This window comes from Prinia subflava, chromosome 1, assembly GCF_021018805.1.
Source record: "Prinia subflava isolate CZ2003 ecotype Zambia chromosome 1, Cam_Psub_1.2, whole genome shotgun sequence".
In the NCBI taxonomy this organism is placed as follows: Eukaryota; Metazoa; Chordata; class Aves; order Passeriformes; family Cisticolidae; genus Prinia; species Prinia subflava.
Window position 1 is genome coordinate 7,815,308 of NC_086247.1, and position 22,987 is coordinate 7,838,294.

The 22,987-nt window shown below is 42.1% G+C and overlaps 1 protein-coding gene across 1 annotated transcript in view; it reads left to right on the forward strand.

Moving 5' to 3' along the window:
* NDRG1 (N-myc downstream regulated 1) overlaps window positions 1–19,455 on the forward strand; it is a 39,492-nt gene extending 20,037 nt beyond the window's left edge. Inside the window, exons 4-16 of the mRNA XM_063409085.1 lie at window positions 3,497–3,602; window positions 5,020–5,140; window positions 7,380–7,442; window positions 9,000–9,060; window positions 9,510–9,596; window positions 10,769–10,825; window positions 11,780–11,883; window positions 12,262–12,318; window positions 13,107–13,158; window positions 13,941–13,988; window positions 15,494–15,529; window positions 16,842–16,893; window positions 17,603–19,455. Of these exons, the coding sequence (XP_063265155.1) occupies window positions 3,497–3,602; window positions 5,020–5,140; window positions 7,380–7,442; window positions 9,000–9,060; window positions 9,510–9,596; window positions 10,769–10,825; window positions 11,780–11,883; window positions 12,262–12,318; window positions 13,107–13,158; window positions 13,941–13,988; window positions 15,494–15,529; window positions 16,842–16,893; window positions 17,603–17,868 (1,110 nt within the window). The 3' untranslated portion in view covers window positions 17,869–19,455. The remainder of the gene's footprint in view (window positions 1–3,496; window positions 3,603–5,019; window positions 5,141–7,379; window positions 7,443–8,999; window positions 9,061–9,509; window positions 9,597–10,768; window positions 10,826–11,779; window positions 11,884–12,261; window positions 12,319–13,106; window positions 13,159–13,940; window positions 13,989–15,493; window positions 15,530–16,841; window positions 16,894–17,602) is intronic.
* Window positions 19,456–22,987: the final 3,532 nt, after the last annotated feature.

A 22,987-nucleotide genomic window follows, 5' to 3' on the forward strand; every position in this document is an offset into this window, starting at 1 on the left:
ACCCAGGGTAGAGAGGGAAAGGAATAAATGAGCCCTCCTGTGTGATAACAAGTTGTCTTCCCTTTCTAACCTCATGAAAAAATAAAAAGGTCACTTGAAGCAAAAATAAAATCTATTTTAGAATCTACCAGCTCCTCCAAACTGAGACAGCCTCTCTTAAATTGCACATATTGAAAGTATTTTCCTGTGTGTGTTTAGTGCACTAAGATAAGACTGCACCTCTGTTAAAGTGAGAGATGTGAACAGATGGTGTGTTTGTCTTTATCCTTCTATCGGATTAGTGTACCTTGGATTTTTTTTCCAAGATAGTGTTTTAATACAAATCAGTTGGTGAAGAGCCTCTTACTATAATGTTGATGTTGATTGGGATGTGCTGCCATCTGTTTTCAGTGCTCTGCATTTTGAAAACATCCATCCCTACATCACGTAGACAAATCTCTTGATCTTTAATAGGATCAATAGGGATGTGAAGTTGTTGATGTCACCAAACAAACTGGTTTGAATTGATTGTTTTTTTGGAACCTTGTGTGCATTTCCTGTTAAGAACTTATAATACAGGAAGATAGCAGAACCCTACTGAATTAGGGGACCCACATTGTGACAATAATGAGGAATTATGTCAATTGTAAAACTGACTGTGTTATGCCACTTATTTGGAGCGTGGTCACCTGTTGTCTCTGAGCTATTTTTAGCTGACACTGAGCTTGAACCAGACTCAGGTTTCCAGTTCTGGAAGAGTTATCTGTGGCGGTCAGTGGGATGTGCAAGTTCAAGGGTTTGGTTTTATCTGCCATGAACAGACTTTTTCTTTCATGCATGAAGGAGGATGATCCCAAATCTTGAAGGTGCTCTCTGCAAAGAAAACAGGTTCTGGATTTTCACTGTTGTTACTGGAAAGCTCTAGCAATAGAAATCTGATTATATGAAATGCCTATTAGTCTCTAACTGAGGAGAAAATAATTTCAATATTCCAGACTCAGCAGGAGGTGTGTTATGCAATAATGCTTACTCTCATTACAGTGCTCAGGTTGCCAAATTATTATTTTTTTTAAATTAGCTAGGCGTAAAAGAGTAGAATGTGGAAAATATTAACTGCCATCATTATTAATTTTAGCTATTATTAATTGCTATGTAATGGCACTGCAAATCTCTTCAGGAGTATTGTATAACGACAGTGCCCAAATATATATTAATGATACAGAATGTTATTGGGGCCCTGAGCAATCTGATTTAGTGGGTGGAATCCCTGCCCACAGTAGGGGGTTGGAATTAGATGATCTTTAACATCCCCTCCAACCCAAGCCTTTCTATAGTTATATTTTAATAGTATGTATTAATGATATACCCAATGTATAATGTACAATACCATATTTTCCACCAAAAGCTGAACTTAGTGACATGTGTGGTGATGTAGGAATCCTTTAAAGTAAATCTTCCTATCTACTTTGGAAATAATAGATATCAAACATTTAAAAGGCCTTGTTTTTTCATTCAGAATCATTGTGACTTACAGTAATTTTTCAGTTGTGTTTACTGGAAACTTTACTCCTGTTTTTTAGGAAAGAACTCAATTCTGATTTAATTTAGCATAAGTTTGGGGTGTTTCAGCATTTCAGATAACAAAACATGAAATGAAGCTAAACTTCTCAAAACCTGATGGAAACAGCAACAGGAAAGACTGCTAAATCATTCTAGGTTTGAAATTTGGCACTTGGTACACTGTGTGTGGCAAGGACTAAGTTCATCTTTGATGTCTGACCTCTGTTGAGTACATTCTTGCCCTGGTCAAACCTGGCTCAAATCCTATTTAAGAGTGACATCCTCTTGAATTAGTCTGTTTTGGTTTTCCCAGCTGGGCATTATGGGAGTCCTAAGCCTATATAGGAGAGCAGCTTGTCTATATAACCCAGTTTCCTGCTGGGACAAAGTCAAACCTGCCACCCGTCCTGTGTTTGACTCTCTGGATTTGTCACCCTGTTTTGCCTAAGGATGGTCCTAGATGTGGAAGATACAGCTTACCTGATAAGTAATGCAGTGAGTATGCAGAGGAAGGAGTCTTGAAGGAGATGTAGAAGCTGAGAATTAGTTTTGATGGAGTATGGTGCAGAGAGCAGAGATGTCTGACTTCTCCTGTGTACAAGGGGGGATAGATCTTGATTCATTGCCTCAGCTGTAACTTAAAACTGATGTAATTGTGTAATGAAAATGAAAATAGATGAAATGTAGAATGGTGTTGCCTAGAACCCTTATTTGCAACAAAATATGCAGTGTGTTCCTTGTATCAAATAAAAAGCTGAGATTTCAATTGAATTATTACCTCAGATATTGGAAGGTAATCAAACCTTTTTAAAAGGTGTTTGCAGAGGCTGTACACCTCTGATTTCTACTGCATCATTTTTGATAGATTTGAATTTAACTTGAACTTTGCATCTAAGTGTTAATGCATGGAACAAGTCAAGCAAGCCCTGCAGCAGGAGGCTGCACTGAATGACATGGCTCATATCTGTCCTGTGCAGTAAATAAAGGATTCTGGTGGGGTGCAACACTGGCTACTGCCTGTATAATTCTTTGCTTGTTATGTGAGTGTAACCATACTGCAAATAAGTGTCAGAAATAACTGTTGGTTTGTGGCTCCTTTTATACATGTTGGCAAAATACCAAATTGTTTATACCCATCTGAAGTTCAAGTGGAAAGGAAACAAAAAAACTGTTCCATCTTTTGTGTAAGTCACATCTAACTTAGAGATCCAAAAGATGGTGCTCAGGGGGACTTTGGTTTGTTAATGAAGGTGTCCTTGGCTTTAAGATCAGTAAGCAGTATAAGTTCCTGTTATGCCAAATAATAGCAGTTTACTTCTAAATGTTGTTTTTCTGATAATCACCACAATAATGTTGTGATTATATTTGTTCTGTTAGCAAACTTTAGATTGTTGGGTTTATGCTCAGGTCTGTACATCACAAGCCATAAAATAAACACATGCGGCTGCTCATTTTATTGGAGAAGACTACTGCAATCACAAATAAATTCTTATGGCAAATAAGCATGTACAAGCTACTTAATGCTGCTTTCTTTGGGGAATAGTGGTTCTTTTCTCAGCTAGAGTTCTTTTTCTAGAAATCAGAAATATTTTATCATGATGACTTGTACATTTGTAGACGTTGAGATTTATAGCTGTAAGCGCCTGTTATTCTAGGTGTTATTCCAACAAAACTGCTTTCTTTGTTCTCTTAACCTGCCTTTTTAATGTGGTTAAAAACTGTTTAACTATTCCCCTCAGCATCTGGTTAGAGCTAGCAGCTTGAGTGCTTCTGTAATTGTCTGTGGACCGGAGGAGGTGACAGTCAAATGTAGAATGTCAGCACAGAGTCCCCACCATGGGGGGAAGTGTCAGGATGGGACTGCCCCTGGGCTGGGGCAGGACCTGTGCTCAGGGTCTGCTGCAGCAGCTGTGGAGCACTTAGACCATCCCTGACAGATTCTTGCTGCTGTCCCCAGGAGCAGGATGTGGAGACTGTGCACGGCTCGGTGCGCGTCACCATGTGCGGCACTCCCCGCGGGAACCGCCCGGCCATCCTCACCTACCACGACATCGGCCTGAACCGTAAGTGTTCTCCTCCCTCCAGCACAGCCCTGGGACAGCCCTGCCAGAACCTGAGCTGGGAAAGCAGCAGTGCTTGGGAAACCCTTCCCACGTCCTTGCTTCCCTGTGGGCATTGGAAGCGGTTAGATGGCACCTAAGTCTTCTCTTGTGGCAAATGTAATTCTCAAATTTTATATCTTTGCTCAGTAAATAATTGGAATACTTCAATTGAAAGGGCAAGAGATCTCTGGTAGTTCACAGTGACTGGGTATGAATTCTGTAAAAAATCTCAAGGGGAGGCTGATGGTGTGCTGCCAACAGGACAGGAAAAAAACTCTGCTGGGGCTTTGGGTCCTGTCTGACAAGCAGCCTTGTGCTGCTGGGGTTTTATATGAATTACATGTCAAGTGAGTATGAAATGAGTGCTGGCTTTGTGTCCTTAGCCAGCATTAGTTAAAAAGATGCCTTTTATCTTATCTGTCTTATAATGAGTTAATATCCAGACCTGCTCTAGTTTGTTCTTTTGTCAGTCCTATTTGTTGCACATGCTTCATGGCTTCTTAATCAGTTATCAATACTTAAAAATACTTGCTGATCTTTACAGGCTGGCTATTGTAAGGGGATGAATATTCCTATTAAGACAAAAAGTGCTTTCTTGCCTGTGTTTCATGGAAGTGTTTTAAATTTTGATTTTCAGTGAAACAGGGCAGAAAAAATCTAGAACTTTAATTTAAACTTTTTTTCCCAGAGTTACGAAGTTGTTCCGGACTTGCATATTCTTCTAAAGTTGATTTGAACTAAAAGTATTTTATATTCTGCCAAGATTTTGCATGTGTGTCTTGTGAGAAACACAGAGAGTATTGAACCATTTTCTAGGCATCTCAAAGATGGTGCTTTTCACACCAAAAGGAAAATACGCCAATCCTTTCCCTGTATTAATATTTCTCAAAAATCAGAAATCAGATCACCTCAAGCCTTGGAGCCTACAGCACTGAGTATCCCAAAAAGATGCTTTTCTCTTGACTTGTCTGCAGCAGTTGATCACATAATGTTTAACTTGTAATATTTGGGCAAAAGCACAAGTCACAGTCTTAGCCTTGAATATTATTTTTCCTCCATTTGTCTTGACACAGTTAAAGGACAAAAAAAAGAAAACTGACAAGGAAATGGATAATTTAATCCAAGACAAAACCTGGGATGAATACCCTTGGCTAAATTTTTTTGGTATTTTAACTTTGCATAAAGAATAATTTTTTGAGGAATTAGGTGTACCAAGCAAGTACTTCTCATAGGTACAAAAATAAGATGAAAAACTTAGCTGACCTGATTGATTCAGTTTTTCATTAATCTGCAGGATAGATTAATAAATTATTTTTGTAGCTGCAAACTTAGGATTTCCTTCAGCATAATTATTTCATATTTTCTTTTCCTTCCCAAGATAAAACTTGCTTCAATCCTCTCTTCAACTTTGAGGACATGCAGGAAATCACCCAGCACTTTGCAGTCTGCCATGTGGATGCACCTGGTCAGCAGGATGGAGCACCCTCTTTCCAGGCTGGGTGAGTGGTCAGGGAAACAGCCCACGCCTTCAGAGTTACCTCTTTTTGGTAAAAAATGCAATTTCATTAAAAAGTACTTGCACCAAGCACAATAGTTGGTTTTTGGACTTAAATCCTGACACTATTTCTAAAGTACTGGACTTTAGCTAGCTCTGTTTTGTTGTGCCTGTTCACAGTAGACTTTGGGGCTGCAATTTTGTGTTTTAGCTCTGATAACTAGACTGCTTGTAAAGCAGTTCCTTGACAGATATCTACATCTTGTCAATTTAAATATCGAGTTAGCTTGTTTTGTAATGACATCCTGAATATAAGTACTAAATGAAAACTAAATTATTACTATAAACAAGACAGGCATTAACCTCTACGTTCCCTCATAAATCTGTGGTCTTTATGAAATGGCAGCATGGTCGATGTTCAGTTGATAACCTGCCTGGAAAATCCAGGTTTTTGGGCAGTTACAAACTGGTTAATCCCCCCAGAAGGTTGTGGATAGCTGTGTACTCCTGACTGTGCCATGTACGATGCTGCAACCTTGTGTGCCATGAGCACTGTCATTGCCAAAATGCTTTACATGTTTAGGTCAAATGAGGCAGGTTTACCTTGAGATGCCCCTTGGACAAGAATCAGCTTGGCTGAGGAAGGGACCAGCCAACAAGCCAAGGGAAGGATACAAGGCAAGGACCAGTTGTTCTGTAAGAACTACGTATTAAGGAGCTTATAAGTACCCTTAGTGCATGAGCCAGTCTATTTCCCTGCTTAATTTTTAAGCTGGTCTGATGCTGTTGTTAGCTGCAATGGCCCAGTTGTCTACCAGGGCAGCCTACAAAGCTATTTCAGTCACCCTGTCTTTGCATTTGTTTAAATCATGAGCTTTTAAGTGCCTTAGCCCTCATGTCCTGAACAAGTGTTAACACTCCTGAGTTGTCAGCTGCAGAGGGCAACCATCATGATCTGTGGCTAGCAAGGACTTGATAAAATCATGGTGGCCGTGTAAGAAGCTGTATTATCTCTACCTGCCTTTCAACTGGGAGACCAGCATGCCCAAATTCAGTAATAGAATCATGGTTTGGTTTAGAAGGGAAACTTGCAGGTTACCTAGTCCCTCTGCAGTGAGCAGGGACAATTTGATCAGATTGCTCAGAGCCATGTCCCCAACCTTATCTTGAATGTTTGCAGGGATGGGACATCCTCCACCTCTCTGGGGAACCTGTTTCAGGGTTTATCACACTCATTGTAGAAAAAACTTCTTCCTTAGACCTAATTTAAATCTACCCCCTTTTAGTTTAAAACCATTACCCCTTTTCCTGTCACAACTGGCCCTGCTGAAAAGTTTGTCCTCTTTCTTATAGGTCTTCTTTAAGTACTAAAAGGCTGCAGTAAAGTCTCCCAGACCAAAGCTGTTGCAGTGACATCAGCTTTTGTCATGTTAAGGTTTAATTTCCCAACAAGAAAATCTAAGAAAATAAAATATTTTGCAGTCCTTGGTGTTTTTTTGGTTATATTTTGGAGGCTAAACTAGAGATTAATTAGGCGTAATTCTGATGGGAAACAGAGATTTAAATACATCCTAGGCAGATGTTTTCCAGCTCTACTCTGGATAGATTTTTTTCCACATGCTACTCAGTTGAGATTTTGTTCAGAATCTCCTTCTCTCAAAGTTTCATTTCTGCTTTTAAGAAGAGGCGCATTAACAAACAGCTGTTTTTATTGAGCCTTCTTCATCAGCTTCACAGCCTTTCTTATGCCTTCATTTTCTCCATCAATATTAATGGGAAGCTGTTCTCATTTATCCTCTGATAATGTTTGTGCCCCTAAAAACAGGCAAGTAAGTTTTTTTGCCAAATATCTAGAACTCGTTTCTGTAGTCTCTGATTATGCAATACTGGGAAACTTCTTTTTTGGTGGACTAGAAATACAAACATTGATTGTGGTAGGAAACTCATCTCTCTTATTCAAACTTTTTCATAAGTTCTAAATGCTAACTTTCCTTGGGAAAAGTTCATTGTGGTCTATTTTGTTCTTAGACATCTATTGTCCTGTAACATATAGAATATATATGTAGATGCTAATATTTCTGCAAAATGACTTGTGCTTTCTCCTGACTAAAATTCAGCTCATACACTCAGTGGTCTCATGATGACCACATTTGGTCACTGCTCTGCAGTGATCAATGTGTCTCTAAATATGCCAGTGTACACTCCTGTGGTGTAGTAACTCCTCAAAAACATGCTTGTTTTAGGTATGTGTATCCCTCCATGGATCAGCTGGCTGAAATGATTCCTGGAATCCTGAAACAGTTTGGGTGAGTGCAGAATTGTTTAGTTCTTTTTCTCGTTCTCTCTGCGTGGCTCACACAAAGAGCAGGGCTTTGCTTTGGCCTGGCTGTCTGGCATTTTGTTTCCTAGAACTACACTTGTGGTTGTTTTGGATTCCTCTGTTATAGATGGATTGCTTTTGCCTTGGTTTCTGAAAGAGCTTTTTTTTTTTTTTGGCCCTTTTTGAGATGTCTGTTTATTTTTAAACAGGAAGCAACTTAGGAGAAATCCCATGTGCCTAATTTAGGGGCTTCCTCCAGTTTTTCTCTGTGCATCGCCCTCACAGGGGCAGGGCACAGACAATCTGTTCTTCCCACTGTAACAACCCACGTTTTCCTGTGTGGTTAAGCAGGAAAAACAAAATCAGTCCCATCTGAAGACATTTACTGTTTTGCTTCCGTGGTTTCAGTGTTCTGGGGGGTCAGTCTGACCTCCTGAGCCTCTTCTACTACCAAGTGCAGACCCAGCTTACCAGTGTTGAAAGACTTAGTGGCAGTGTGCCTGGGTTGTCTACCTGCACCACGTTTGGGGATTTGTGCTCCCTTAAAGTTCAGCTTTAGCAGGAGCTGTAGCTGAGAAAGGTTCCTTTTCTTTGGAGCTGATGCTCCTGGTACACAGTGGAGAGGGCAGGTAGACACCTCCAAGGGGTTTTTAGAACAAGCAGAGACAACTTGGCATTCAGGATTAGGCAGCTTTGGAAAACACAGGCTGGAGCATCTCCCCAGTTTTGGCATTGCACAGTTATCACCAGCTCTTACAGTGCTGTGGACCAGTTTACCTCACTACCTCCTTGGGGAGTGTGTTTTTTTTGACCTGCCTAATGTCATCAGTTCTGTTGCCCTGCACCAAAAAAAAAAAAAAGTGACCAATAACATCAGTACCTTGAAAATCAATTAAACTGAAGTGTATTTACAAAGTCTTGATTTAATATTGCTAATGAGAATCAAAACTGTCATCAGGTATTTTCCTAAAAGCATTGAATAACCTGTTTTTCTCAGTGGTTTTGTCTAGCCTCCCCTTCCATGTATTTTCTATGACCTTGTAGGTGATGCTTTCAACCTGATTTCAGTTAATGCAAATATTTGGTTTGTCTCTGCCCTGTTTGGTTATGAAGTTTAAACTTCATCACCCCAGTGACTGGATAGCAGGAGATGTTTCCCTGCCAGCCTCCTGTTAGAGAGGAACCAGTGCCCCAGCTGGATAGCAGTGATGGGGAGGGGGGAGCTTTGGATTTAGGCTGCAGCTTTCAGGTCTGTATCTTGTAAGTTTTTCTGGCAGAGACTAATAATTTCTTCCCAGGATCAGAACAATGCTGTGGTTACTCAATATATTTACTTAAAGATAAGTGAGGATAGCTGCTGCCCTGCAATGCATGAAGACCAGGGTCCTGCAAATGTTACTGACATTGCTGAGGCTCCACAGCTTGCCCAAGCTGAGCCCACCCTTCTGCAGACACACACTGGAGTGTGAAAGAGGAAGGCTACGGGTGAGGTTTATTTTCAGCACTCTTCCTCATTTGTCTCTTCTGTTTTATTGCTGTGCAGGCTGAAGACCATCATAGGAATGGGAACTGGAGCTGGTGCCTACATTTTAACCAGATTTGCTGTAAGTTTTGTGGAGCTTTCCCAGAGCCTCAAACCTGATTTCCCTTGCACGTTGTTGTCCCCATAGCATGCATGGAGAATTCCTGTTCTGCTGTGCCCTGTTAAGTATACAAGCCAGGCTTTTAAGTGAAATACCACAATCTGCAGGATAGCTAATCCAGAAGACCTAGATTTTCCATTTTAAGGCCTGGGCTCTACCCAGTTAATTTGCAGAAGGTTTTTATAATGGGAGTTCTCTATTTAAACTGAGGGTGGAGAAAAAGTTAAATTCTAATGTTCTCCAGCTGCTCAGTTGAATTGCTCTAATGGATTTTTTTTTCCACACATATACTTCTTTTCTGCAAGATAAAACTAAACCTACTACTTTCTTCCCTGTGGCATAACCTGCTAATTTATTTTTTTGCTGACTGTCAAGTTGCAAAGATGAATCTTAGATCTTTTCTTTTGCAGTTAAATCATGCAGAGATGGTAGAGGGATTAGTTCTCATTAATGTAAACCCTTGTGCTGAAGGCTGGATGGACTGGGCAGCAACTAAGGTAAAAATCTTCAAGTTAGAAAAATAAATTTTATTTTAAGCCTGTGGGACATGAGGAACTTGGCAGTCTTGTATGTCAAGGCATGGCTGCAGATACTAAACATCCTGGGTGTCCTGATTCCTTTGGGGTTTATTCTTCCATTTGCAAAAATACTTCATACAGGGCTAGTGATAAAAATAGGTTCTTTGAGAAAATAGATTCATGGGGCACAGTGGAGCTACTGGGACAATTCTTAAGAGCTTGTAACTGCTGGGGAGAACAGTTTACCTGGACATGGTAGTTCAGGGAACGTCTTTCAAGAAAACTTCAAGTGTAGTGTAGCATTCAGTACTTTCTTGTCCATGGCTGTGTTTACCAACACACTCCAAAATATGAAGCAGAGCACAGAAAAATGTCCAGAACAGTATTCCCCATGTTTCAATCATCTGTGAGTCTTGGGTACCAAAAGGACTCAGAAAAAAGCTTTGGCTACAGATTGTTCATACAACCAGAAAATGTTGACATAAAAGAAACTCCTAGGAGAAACTTGCAGAGCCAGGATGTAACATTCTTTCAAGGCTTAGTTACTAAATATATTCCCATATCAAACTTATCAAAATAAACTGATAGACAAACTTATTTAAATGAAATGTAGTAACTTCTCTGTGCTGAAATGAACCTCCTGACCCATTTTGATTCTCACCCACTGCCTCAGTGCATTAAATTCTCCCATATCTTCCATGCATTTCACCTCTCAAGGTGACAATTGCTCACTTCAGGAGCACTGCAGGTGCCTTATGTTCTTGTGTCCTTCCAAAGCAGGAGCATTTACTGTGGGTTATGAGCTTCTGGTGCCAGTTCCATTGCATTGTCAGGGTGGGTGGTTAGGGAGGAGAGTTGGCAGGGGGGTTTGCTTGGTGCTCCTGCAGGGAGTGATTCCCTACACACCTATCCCCCTAGCAGTGTATTTATTCCCTGTAAAACTGCATCAGTGAAGACATCTGATGGGGATGAGTCAAACATAAACATCTAATGGTGTTCTAGTTGGATTGAGGGGGGAAATATCACTTTAGGGTATTTTACATGTACAAAGACCAGAGAAACATCCATTGGTCTATTTATGGGTAATTGAAAGGTGTTATTTGTTCAGGGGCTGTGTTAATAGCAGATACTTAGGTAATCTTGCTGTTCAGATTTCAGGTTGGACAAATGCTTTGCCAGACATGGTCATTTCACATCTATTTGGAAAGGTAATGTTCAAAAGATTCCTCTGATGTATTCAGTCATCTGTATTTAGCTCCTGGGGCTTGGAAGAGTGTGGAAGCTTTCAGTTAAACAACAAAAGATAAACTGTGAGATAGGATTCATACTTGTGTCCCCAGCATTTTGGGCAGTATTCTGCCATGGGGTTTTCTGTGTCCTAAGTACTCAAGTGCATCTCAGTTGTGACAACTCTAATAGGGGTAGCTCCCTGTCTAGGCAGCCAACACTTAAACACGAGTAGGAGAGTTGTATATGCTCGTGTTCTGAGCTGAAAAACCCCACAGATTTATTTTAATATAATGTACTTGCAACTCTATGACAGTTGGTTATTAGTATTAATGGTGCTTATTAGTATTAATGGTGCTCTCCAGTGCAAGCCTAATGCAAAGTGCTGGACTGTTTTCTGAGGCTGCTTTGCAGTGCTTGAAACTGTTAGTAAATACAATGGAAAACTCCATTCCAGCAGAGCAAGGATCTAATCTATAAAGACTTTAGAACCCAACTGTTTGAAAATGTTACTGATTGAAGTCCTCAAAGCTTAGTTATTTACTATTGTGAAATTGAGTTCCACATTACATGTCTGTAAGCTTTCAACATCTGCTTTACCCTGGAAACAGTTATTAGGCTTCTTACACTGGATCTTCTTTGTTTTGTTTGTTTTAAAACCTCACACTTGTCTGACTGTAACCATCTGCACTATAATGTGTTTTGCAATTGTGAGATTTTAACATTACAACATACTTGAGTTTTAAAGTGAAAATTGTGGTCCTGCAATCAGAAGCTAATATTAATTCTGGCTGATTTCACTGGGTGCTAAAAGCCCTTCCCTCAAGGAGCACTCCTGTTGTGCAGATGTGAGTCTGATACACAACTACTGTGCCATGTCTTCAGATCCTTTCAGAAAATAGCCCCTGTTCTGAACAATTCTGTCTCCACTTTAGGAAGAGATTCACAGCAACCATGACCTGATCCATACTTACCGTCAGCATATCATTAATGATATGAATCAAACCAACCTTCATCTCTTTGTCAACTCTTACAACAGGTAAATACATTTACCTGATTTCTAACTGGAAACTTTTAAGAGGATGTCCAGCTCTTTAGACACAGTATTTCTTGTGTGGTGGGATTACATGTGTTCCCCCAGTATGAAGTTCTGCTTAATAGTGCCTTTAGAGATCTCAGGTGGTTTGCTTATTGGAGAAGGACCTTGTGCATTTGTGGGGTGAAAGGTTCTACACAGGGAACTGAACTATGGCACTGATTCTTCAGTCTAAATGTGGCTCTGTGGCAGTTATGGAGGCCACAACATATGTCAGATTAAATTAACATGTGTCCGTGCTTTCTCCAAACTGGAAGCATATAGAAGTATCTATAAAATTCCAGTGTGTCAAAGGCCTTTGTCCTCTCTATTTTGTTTTAGTCGGCGAGATCTAGAGATTGAGCGCCCTGTTCCCGGAGTGAATGTTGTCACCCTTCAGTAAGTATTTTATTGGAGAGCTTACTGCAAGTCAGGCACTGCCATTAGGAAGAACTCCTTTCTTCAGACCTGGCAAACATAATGAAATTGAGAGTTACGTAGTTCCTGTCACTGTGAATTTGAAAATTTGGGCTTACAAAGTACTTGAAAAGTTAGTGTATTTAGATTCATGCAGAATTATGTTATAGTTAATGGAAACTATAGCTCTGAGGGCCCTTGAGCTGTGCTTATATGAGCAAAAAACCCCAGCCTAAAACCATTTAGAAAATCAACCAAAGAGCAAAAACCTTCAGAAAGGTATGGGAATGACTGACTGTCAGATCTGCCTTTTGTTTATGCAAAGCTACTTGTGCAGCATTAGTTGCAAAGTCCTTCCTAGCTCAGCTGCTGATGGTTGTACACAGGAGACTCTGTTCCTCTGAGAATCTTCGCGGAATTGGATGGACAGATCCAAAAGTTGGAGCTCAGGGGCCTGGGGGCTGGTAGGTGTGAGACTGATGCTGATGCCCATATTCAATTTTTTACAAAGCAAGGAAGGAATAAGAGCACTGGCAAGGGCTGATTTGCTGCCAGCTGGGGAAAAGAAAGGGTTCTCAGGCAAGGAATCAGAGCATGTCAGTAGATCTGCAGCTAATGCAGGATTTGATGTATCTATAAGGTGTCTGGAATACAAACTGAGTCATTTCTGCACACTTAAATATCTCACCCTTCCAGGGACATAAAATGCAGCTCAGGGCAAGTCTGGGCTGGGTGGCAGAGGTAACAGCACTCTCTGTGCTTCTTTGCAGGTGTCCTGTCCTCCTGGTGGTGGGTGACAGCTCCCCAGCCGTGGATGCTGTGGTGGGTACCTCAAGCCAGCCTTGCCACCCTGCTGAGGATGGTGGGCGAGCCCAGGGGCTGCCAGAGGCAGCAGAGCCCCTGGCACACAGCAGAGCCCCTGGCACACAGCAGCCCTGCTGGCTAGCAATCCAGCCCAGGGGCTCTCCTCTCCCAGACCGCAGGAGAGCTGCCATTAATTCCACGCTGTTTGTCCCCTCTGCCTGTGCACTATTATTTAATAGCTACCACGGTAGGAACAATCACCACAGCAGTTCCACTGAACCGCAAATATTTTCCTTTAGAGAGGAATCTGCTGCTGGTATTTTAACTTGCTGTGTGGTGCTGGAGCAGTGCCCTGGGTCACTCTGGAAGTGAAGAGCTCCTTTTTGACCATTATAACTCTCCCCAGATGACTGGATGACTTCAAATGTTGTGCCTTAATGGGCATGCCCAGTCTGCTGGCCCGTGGCCACATGGCTGCTCACCACTTGGGACGCTACCAGATGACCCCAAATCACAAGATAAACAACACTTGTTGCCACTGAAGTCCCAGAAACAGATGGCAAAAAAAAGTCTCCTGTTCCCAACTATGGGTTTGTACATGGAAAAAAAATGCAGTTAAAAATGTGAGCTGATTTACTTGGGATTAAAGATGTATATATACATAGTCTTCACACAGAATCACAAGACACTCATTTTAGTCTGTATTAAGCCACAAAACAAGGTGTTGGATCTGTTTTCATACAAGAGTTCATACTTAAAATTTTGTGTGCAATGCCTTATGCTGCTATTCTTTTCTGTAGGTTGAATGCAACTCCAAGCTGGATCCAACAAGGACCACACTTCTGAAGGTAATAACAAAAACTGTGCTTTTAAAAATAAACATTCCTCTCACATTAAACCAGTTGGATTAGCTAAAAAAGCAGAACTAGAGTGATGTGTTGCAATACTGATAATACTGTGAGAATCCAGTTCTGATTTAAAAATATAGTCCCTTCAGGGTGAGAGTATTTTAGTGGGATAAACAAGACTAGGGGCTTCTTGTCAGAATTTCAGCAGGGAATTTCTCAGCTCCTCTATTTTGGAACAGTAGGGATGAGAGTTGAAATGTTCAGTATTTCACATACCCATAATGAATTTGACTAGAGCTGGCAAAGCTGATCTTGAGATATTTTGAAAGGTTTGAAAAGCTGTGAACAGAGTAGGAGTGCAAATCAGTTCATTCTGCTCCTGTGCTTGCCTCTCAGCAGTAGTGTCAGGTGAATCAACAGCTGATCTATCAGCCACAGTTTGGTCAATCTGCCTTTTATGAGGGTACAGTCCAGGACATCTTACTGCTGTTTTCCAGAAAAACTGATAAAATGCACGTACAAACAGCAGAACACCATGCAAATGCTTTGGCTGATATTTGGCATTCAGAGTATGAGTGCAATCTTCAGCTTGTTACTGATGAAGTAATAGCAGGCAGAGTGAAACAAGTTTGGTTGTGCTTTGCCAAGAGCTTCTACTTCATCTCTCTTTAGTGAACTGGTCAGTGAAAATTATAATAAAGGTGTTTTTTTTTTTCCTTCTAACATTGAGGAGTTACACTGCTGCCCTATAATGTGGGTGTGGCAGGCACCCTAAGAAAGTTTGACACTGTCTCAGACCTTGTATCAGTGGCCAGCCTTTGCTCAGTCCAGGGATATCCTGCTGCAGGCCTGTTTTGCTGCTAACTAATCCTAGGTAGGATTTGGGGTTTCCTGTAATTTACGGCTTTACTGTTTTCAGCTTGTAGTGTTCCTTGGAACAGGACTGTTTTTGTTGGGTTGACTTTGAGGGGTGGAGTGGCAGGAAAAATGAAAGGCTCCAAAAATATTTCATGCACTCAAGATAGCTTTTCTCATTTGGTTTTCCCTGCTTCCATTGGCAAGTCAAGCTGATGCTTGCCAGCAGCAATCTCAGCAAATAGCTTTTCCCCTCTCACCTCTGAGCTTTAGGTGTTTGTTTTCTCCACCTTGTTTGTCATCCAGGTCAATACACAGTCATATTATTGTAATTCAGAGCTGAACTTGTAACCAGGACTAGTAGACTGGTTTCTAAGAGACTGGTAATTGCTGCTCAGCAAAAAGCATTTGTAGCTCCAGCTGATGCTTTCCCTGAGCATCAGGACACTTTGTGGTTTTCTGGGGTGCAGTTGTAGCTTTCATAAACATTTAACAGCTTGCTTTGATACGTTTATCCACGTGTATGTTACTCACACAACAAAAGGAAGTGTTTTTTCTGCCAGATAGCTGAAAAGGTCATTTCAATATATCCTGAGCATGAGTGAGTTCCTCTGGCATGAGGCTAACTGGCTGTTCTCATCCTCTTTCAGATGGCTGACTGTGGTGGGCTCCCCCAAGTTTCCCAGGTAGGATTTGGCTGGTGGAAATCCCACTAATTGTGTTCTGCAGCATGTCAGGCTGCAAAAAATGGGTGTTTTCCTGTAGGGTACTTGCTGTTCCCAAATGTCAGCCAAAAGGATGGTTATGATTTCATGAGTAATGATGTCAGTTGGTCATCTGAGCTTCCTTTTTATTTTAAAGAGCAATGAAGCGCAAAATTAACATTAGGAGGGGATATTCTTTTCACTAATAGAGTCTTAACCAAGTAAAGAACTGAGATGGGAATGCAGAGGTATTATTTTATGCCTGTTTACTAAGAAAATGTGGATTAAGGCTTGAGCCACTGACATTTTAACAATATTCTTACTTGGACTATTTATAGTATACATCAGGAAAGTGGGAGGCAGGAAATAACAATGCTAGGTTATTGCATGCACTGGCTCAGCTTGATGAACTGGAGTTTCTAAAACACATTTAGGCATAACTTCCAAGCTGCTAATAGAGCCAGGCTGGCAAAGTTAAAATTCACCTATGCCCTTGTGTTGCCTCACCAAAAGAGCTGATTTGTAAATCAGCTTTGGAATGTGATCTCCCATGTAAACAGATTTCTAAGCAATATAAAGTGGTGTTTGTGAACTTCAGGAAAAGCTAAATTTGTAATTTAAAGTCCCTGTACAGGCAGTGTATGCTGCAATAGTGGGAATTGGGAAAAGGCTTTTTTAAAGCTAAATGGTAGTATGTGCATTGCTCTTCTTATAGAGAGTCCATTCTTTGCAGTGGTTCAGAGAATTATGCAAAAAATATTTCATGTGAGATAATTGAGACTGGGAAGCTTATGTGGACACTGTTAGCAGAGGAGAAAAACAGGGAGTGCCTCACTGCAAGAATGTCAATTATAGGCAGTTGTGCTTGTGTATTCCTGGTGAGCTTTCTTGCCCTATACAAACAACTATCAGCTCTGAGTAGCTGAATTTGTTCTCTACTGATTAGGAGTTACTCAGTTGCTAGTCTTGTATGAACTACCTTGTACATTTTGTGAGGCCAGTGGTTTTACTTTGGTTCACCTGCCTCAGTAACTGCACAAGTCAAGTTTTGAGCCAGGTTTAGACCACTTGTGCTCCCTGGAACTCAAACGCATGTATCCATTTTGTAAAATAATGGGGAGACAACTAGGCATGGGAATGGTGGAATTTTCTTATAAATGAAGTTTTCATGCCGTCAATAGAACCCAGAGAATATTTAATACATCCCTGTTAAGATAGGGCATCTTTGGAATCTGTAACATTGTAATATCACCTACTGAGCACTGCCTACGATAACTCGGTCTCTCTTTTGCAGCCTGCCAAGCTTGCTGAAGCTTTCAAATACTTTGTTCAGGGAATGGGATACAGTAAGTATCGGTTTTATTGAATGGCTGATCTTGCAACTGAATTTAATTGGGCATCTAAGCACCCAGAGAGTCTCTGATCCCAGATATGTCACCTCTTCCCTTTTGGATATGCATTGGCAAGGGGAAAAAACACATGCTGTATCTAGGCAAAGGGTTTTTGGACCAAGTGATGTTATTAAATAGTAGAGAGCTTTGTAAAGAGCTTATACCCACCAATACCTCTTTTACTTTATCTCAGTGTTTTTAAGGTGGCTATTTGTAAGTGTCCCCTCATGGCATCAAAGGATGTGGTTCACCTACTGGACACAACATTTAAAACCTTATTTGGCTCAGAGACTCCTTTGAGCTGTGGCTGTTTGTTTTTCACACAGCTGCTGTGAGGATGCACTGTGAGCCTGGGCTGCCAGCAAAGGTTGAATATTGGACTGTAATGGGAGGGCTGATGAATCTCTCCAGTTTCTGTCTGGATCCTTGCAGCCACAGCAGTGTGCCCTAGAGTCCCTTGAATCCCTCAGCCCTGGCCACTAATTCCACTGCAGTAATTTGGTCTCCTTCACTGCGTGCCTGGAGCAGGGGAGGTACTTTGCCTGTTCCCTGAAAAGCGCCTGTCCAGCCGTGAGGGCTCCTCCAGGGGTGGTTGAGGCCCAGAGGAGGGCAGGGGCTTCTCAAGCCCGCGCAGCGAGGGCTTAACCCAGGACTCTTCTTGCAGTGCCCTCGGCCAGCATGACCCGGCTGATGAGGTCCCGCACGGCCTCTGGCTCCAGCGTGACCTCTCTGGAAGGACAGAGGAGCCGCTCCCACACCGGGGAGGGCACCAGGAGCCGCTCCCACACCGGGGAGGGCACGAGGAGCCGCTCCCACACCGGGGACGGCTCCAGGAACCGCTCCCACACGGACACGCGCATCGAGCTCACACCCAACTCGGCCAGCAACGCTGAACAATCCAGCCCCAAGTCCATGGAAGTGTCCTGTTAGATGGCTGTGGGAGGTTTTAAACTGGTCACAGTGTGAAAAAGCAATGGATGCCCCCTGTGTATCACAAAAATGTAACTGGTATTGATCTCTAGCTATTCTGTAGGATGAACTCTGTTCACCGGGGTCTGAGAGGGACCAAAGAAAAGAAGCATCTCATTTGCTCTATCATTATTCTTGTATCTCAGACAGCTGCTGCTATTGTGCCCTCCTTCAGTGGATGCCAAATTCTAAAGGATACTTGCCAAAAGCTGATGTGGTTGTAAACACTTCAGAGTCAAACCAGAATTGCTCAATACCCTCCTTTAAAATCAAAGCTGTTACAGGCCCCTTTATCTCTTATTCTCTTGAAGTAAACTGGCACAATTTGAGATGAGTTTCAGAGCAGGGGAGAAAAAAATAACTTCTAAGGATGACTTTAAGAAGAGGAAATGAAACAAATGTGTTATGGCCTCATGTTGAAGCTGGAGTTGAATTCATTGTATATAGCTTGACTTCAAATGATAGAGAAGTTAACGTATCGTGCATTTATAGGCCTTCTAATTCATTAGTATTCAAGCCTGTTTTCCTATGTACAATAATATACTACTAAAATAGGCAATTTTAATGTGACTTTGAGATGAACTAAATCTTTAAGGTTTTTCATTTCACTTTTTTGAAATTTAGTTTCAGTCTTCCTTTCCTTCCCCTTGCCTCCTAGCCCCTAAAACCTGCTTAGCCAAATGAGGATAGGATTTAAATTTGGTAAGCAAGGTAGGATTTCCTGTTTGGGAACTTGGGCCAAAGGGTTTACCAAACTGCAGGAGCTGGTATAGTTGTGATGAGTAGGGTAGCTGTACAGGCCAGGTAAACAGAAGCAGCTTGATATTTCCTTCGGAAAGCTTCTTATCTTTGCGGCTCAAGTTTTTTTGTGTCCAGCTCAATTGTGATAAATTTGGAATTCTGTAAGCAAGGACAGATCCAGCTGTTCTTTGTCAGGAGAGATGAATGACTGTGGGATGGGCATGTAATTAGATACTGTACATTCAACTGCCACTAATTACTAGATTTGAAACTGATGCGATCTCACTGGTGCTGAAAAGTGTATTCCACGAAGTGGTGGAGCAGCAACACTGTAACTCTGAAATACAGTGTCTAATGACTTTGTAAATGTCATGATCTGCTGGTTCTGCATCTTTGCATAGCCTCCTTGGGTTGCTTTCTTTGAAGCTAGTGGCTTGATACCTTTCTGCCACTCAGAATGTCACAGTTGGGTGTTCTTAAGCTTGTCCTTCCATAGCTAGTGGGACAGGATTTCCAGAGCTCCAGTGCATACCTGCTGAATTGCAGTCCTCACACAGACAAAAAGCTCAAAGGCCGAGCACTTAAATGGCAAATGTTAATACTTTGGGATTGCTTGTTCAGAAGAACATCATCTAGGTTCCTTTCTATTGACTAACTTCAGCTCTTGTGTAGAATATCCATAACATTTTGTGGGAAGAACAGACAATTTCCAGAAAGAATAAAGCTATTGTGTAAAGTCTATCAAGAAAAGTTTCTTAATGAAGTATTTGTATTTATTTCAAAACAAATAAATTTGTAACTTTGCAATGTCTGGTGTCTTCATATTTTACCAGGAGTACAATAATCTTTTTCAGTCCAAATATATTCTTGTCATCCCTTTGTATCAATGAAGTTTTTTTGATTTTGCTCAGAGCTCTCATTCCCTATTTTGTGCTCAGAGGTTTCCCTCCTACAGCCTGCTATTCTAAGAAAACACACTTAGCATAGTTGTTTACTATTTTAGTACTAAAAGGTATAGAAATATAGAAAAATATTGAGCTGTGATACAGAGTACTATTTGCTGTTTCAATGTTTTCTGTCTCCCTGGATAAAGTACTGTCCAGTGCACAGATCTGGGGTCTGACCTCCTCACTGGGGTTGGTGCCACTCTCCTTGCATCCTTTCTTATCTTTAAATCCATTGACATGATGAGTTCCCCATGAATAGCTGGCATATTTCAGTCTCCTGACTGAAATTGCAGATGCCAGTGGATTTTCTAAAGGTGGTTCTTTTTGGAGTTCTGACAAGAATGTAACTTCAGGAAAGCAAAGATTAACCTAGTGACTTACTTAACATACTGGAGTTTTCAGGGACAGGTGCTTTGATGACTTTGCTGGGTCTATTTTGGGCTGCTCATTCCTCCTGTATCTCAAAAAATTCTGTGATAGAAAGATGCAAAAGCAAATATTTGTCATATCTGAGCCAAGGCTCTGCTAGATGTGATGATTCAGCAGTCAGGACTGGACTGATACCAGCAAAGGGCTTGACAGCCAGTGCCAGTGAAAACAGGAGGAACCTCCATGCCAGCTCATCTTACAAAAGAAGGGCAAAGTTACATTCTTTGCTGAGCTTTTTCTGGGAATGGCTAATCATTCCTTCCACAAGGACACTGGTGTGCCTGTCAAGCCTAGGCAGTTTATTTTGGTTTAATGGGGAAGAATGCATCCAAGCCTTATTGCAGCACAAAGGGATCTGTGAGCACTTCTGGGATGCAAGGAGTTGCTAGGATCACTGTAAATGTCAGCTTTGCAATCACAAGTGTTCATTTGGCACAGAACGCTGTGTTCCTGTGCATAAAAGCTGGAGGGCAGCACAGAGGACTGGTGGCTCACCTTTTACAAGGTGTTAGGGCTCCTCTTTCCCTGCAGTACCGATCTCCTGGCGTCTTTAACTTGTGTTGTAACTGAAAAGATGCAAGTGGCTTGCAGATTTATTAGAAATTTTTATAAAAACCCTTTGCAGACCTGCAAAAGCTGATTTCTGCATTAGAGTTGGAGACAAAATTAGCCTTGATATTGTAGAGTCATTAACCTGGAAAACAGGAGCTGGGGTTTCACTTTTTTCCAAGTGTGAATGGCCACCAGGGAGCAAGAAGCTACTGTGGCATAGAGGAAATTCTGACTGGGTAACAAGAGTTTTCCGGAAAATAACCAGTTCACCCCTCATCGTGCTTTTGGGGCTATAAAGAAAGAAAACAGGATGGGCTCCCAGGGACCATGAGGCTTCCTGATTGCATTAGTGTATCTCAATGCCAAAATTTGCTGCAGTGCTACTCTTCAAAACCACTATTAGAAGGGATGTCATTGCTGAAATCCAAATTATTTCCACCTCTGCCTGGGCCTCGACATCTACTGTACAAAAATCTGGCTAAGCTTCATGTTCTCTTTCCCCCTCCCTGTCTTTGCAGAGGGGGAGGGGGAGAGGATGTGCCAATACCACGTCCTGTGGCAGCAGGACTTTTGTGCTGAAGGATGCTGCTGCTTTCCTCTTTAAAAGTCTCTCTGTTGACTGAACAGCTGGAAACTTTAACCTAGATGTGTTTTCGAGGTTTATGATTAATGTCATGTGTTGTGAGTGATGGACTGAGCTGGAGTGAAAACTGTTTATAGAAAAGCTGCTTATTTTTTCTCTCCAGTGCTGGAATCCTCTCCCTGTCAGCTTTTGCATCTTGGGCAGAGTATCTGCTGCAATCCTCAATGTGCCTGTGATGGGGTCTGTTGCATCCACCAACACAACACATTGAGCAGTGCTGCTTGCAGCTTGGCCCTCCCCTTTCCCACATGCTGTCGGCTTCTTTTCTTTCTTTGCACTATTTTGCACTATTTCACATTCACAGAAAGCCTCTCTCTGTCTATATGAACAGCTGTTCTGATGTGTGGATATGGCGTTTCCACTGAGCCAAACAGAGACTTTATGTTGGTAGCTGATCACTGCTATGCCTAATGTTTAAATAACTGACAGAAAGGATGTCAGGGTATTTTAAGAGCTCAACCCTTCCCCCTCAGCCCTTTGTAACAGACAGACACAGCCTCTCACAGTTTCTATCTATTGCTTCATTAAGGGCTCCATTCATTTTATAAACAACACAGCTGCTGACCAGTGTTGGGAGGGAAGAAAAAGGTTAAAAAAAAAAGCTTCTGATTGCAACTGCCAGACAGTTCAATGTCTGTTCTCTGCAATTCAGCGTGGGGATTATTCGCTTACCCAGCACTCCTCTGGGCTGGAGGAGAGTTATTACTTTGATGTCATTAAAGAGGCAGCCCCACATCCCATACACCCTGACATATTTTGGCACTGGCGGGATGTGCATCAAACACAGACATCATGTGCATCATGCAGACAGACAGACATCACTGGGTGCGTCCAGAGAGCCCAAGGGTTGGGAAAGGGGAGAGCAGGCAGTTTTCCTTCACAAGCAGCTGCACCATAGTGAGCTGTGACCTGCAGTATGGCTGTAAAAAGTATCCTTGGGTGACCTGCCACTCTCTGCAATTGCTTATGGCTGGATTATGGTATTCAGGTCAAGGTCAGTGCGAGGAGGGGGTTGGGAGAGGGCAGGGTTGTTTGCTGGGCAGCCGTACTGGAGAAGGGCTGAGGCAGCTCTAGGCAAAGCCTACACGAGCCAGGGCACTCAGAAAAGAGCAGGGCATGGCACCAACCTGGGCTTTCCCTCCCCTGGCTCTGTGTGTGTATGCACCCCCTGTGTGCACAAGGCTCAGCACTCCCCACTGCAGATGGGCAGGGAAGATTGGGCTGCTGAGCTGTGGGTCTGCCCCACCCGTTGGTCCTGGCAGTGCCACAGGGAAAAGCCAATCTGCCTTTAGGGTTTGGCAAGCCCACCCTGTTCCAAGGTGCCACCCAGCCCCTCACACAGCGGTGAGATGCAGTGTCTGACCGACCTGCTGGACCTGAGACCCACACAGATCCCCTCAGCCAGGAAATTGTCATTTACTGAATGACTGCAATATGTTTTCATTTGTTTTTAATGATAATATGGCCAAATAAAAAAAAATCTTAGTTCTTTATCACCAGCTGCTGATGTTAAACACTGATCTGATCCTGTGCTGATTCCTTCTCTGCTGCTCATGTGTGTTTGGGGCAGAGGAGATCCTACAGAAGTGGAGCCTTGTAAAGGGTCAGCACTTCATTTGGAAGGGCAAAGTACTGAGGAGATGATGGCACTCCCAGACTAGTGAAAGCAGCCAGGAAGCCCTTCATGCAAGATTGTGTTCTGGGCAGCTGCCACATGGGTGAGCAGAGGTCGCAGAGGCCAGATGGGACTTCTGTAGAGACAGCAGGG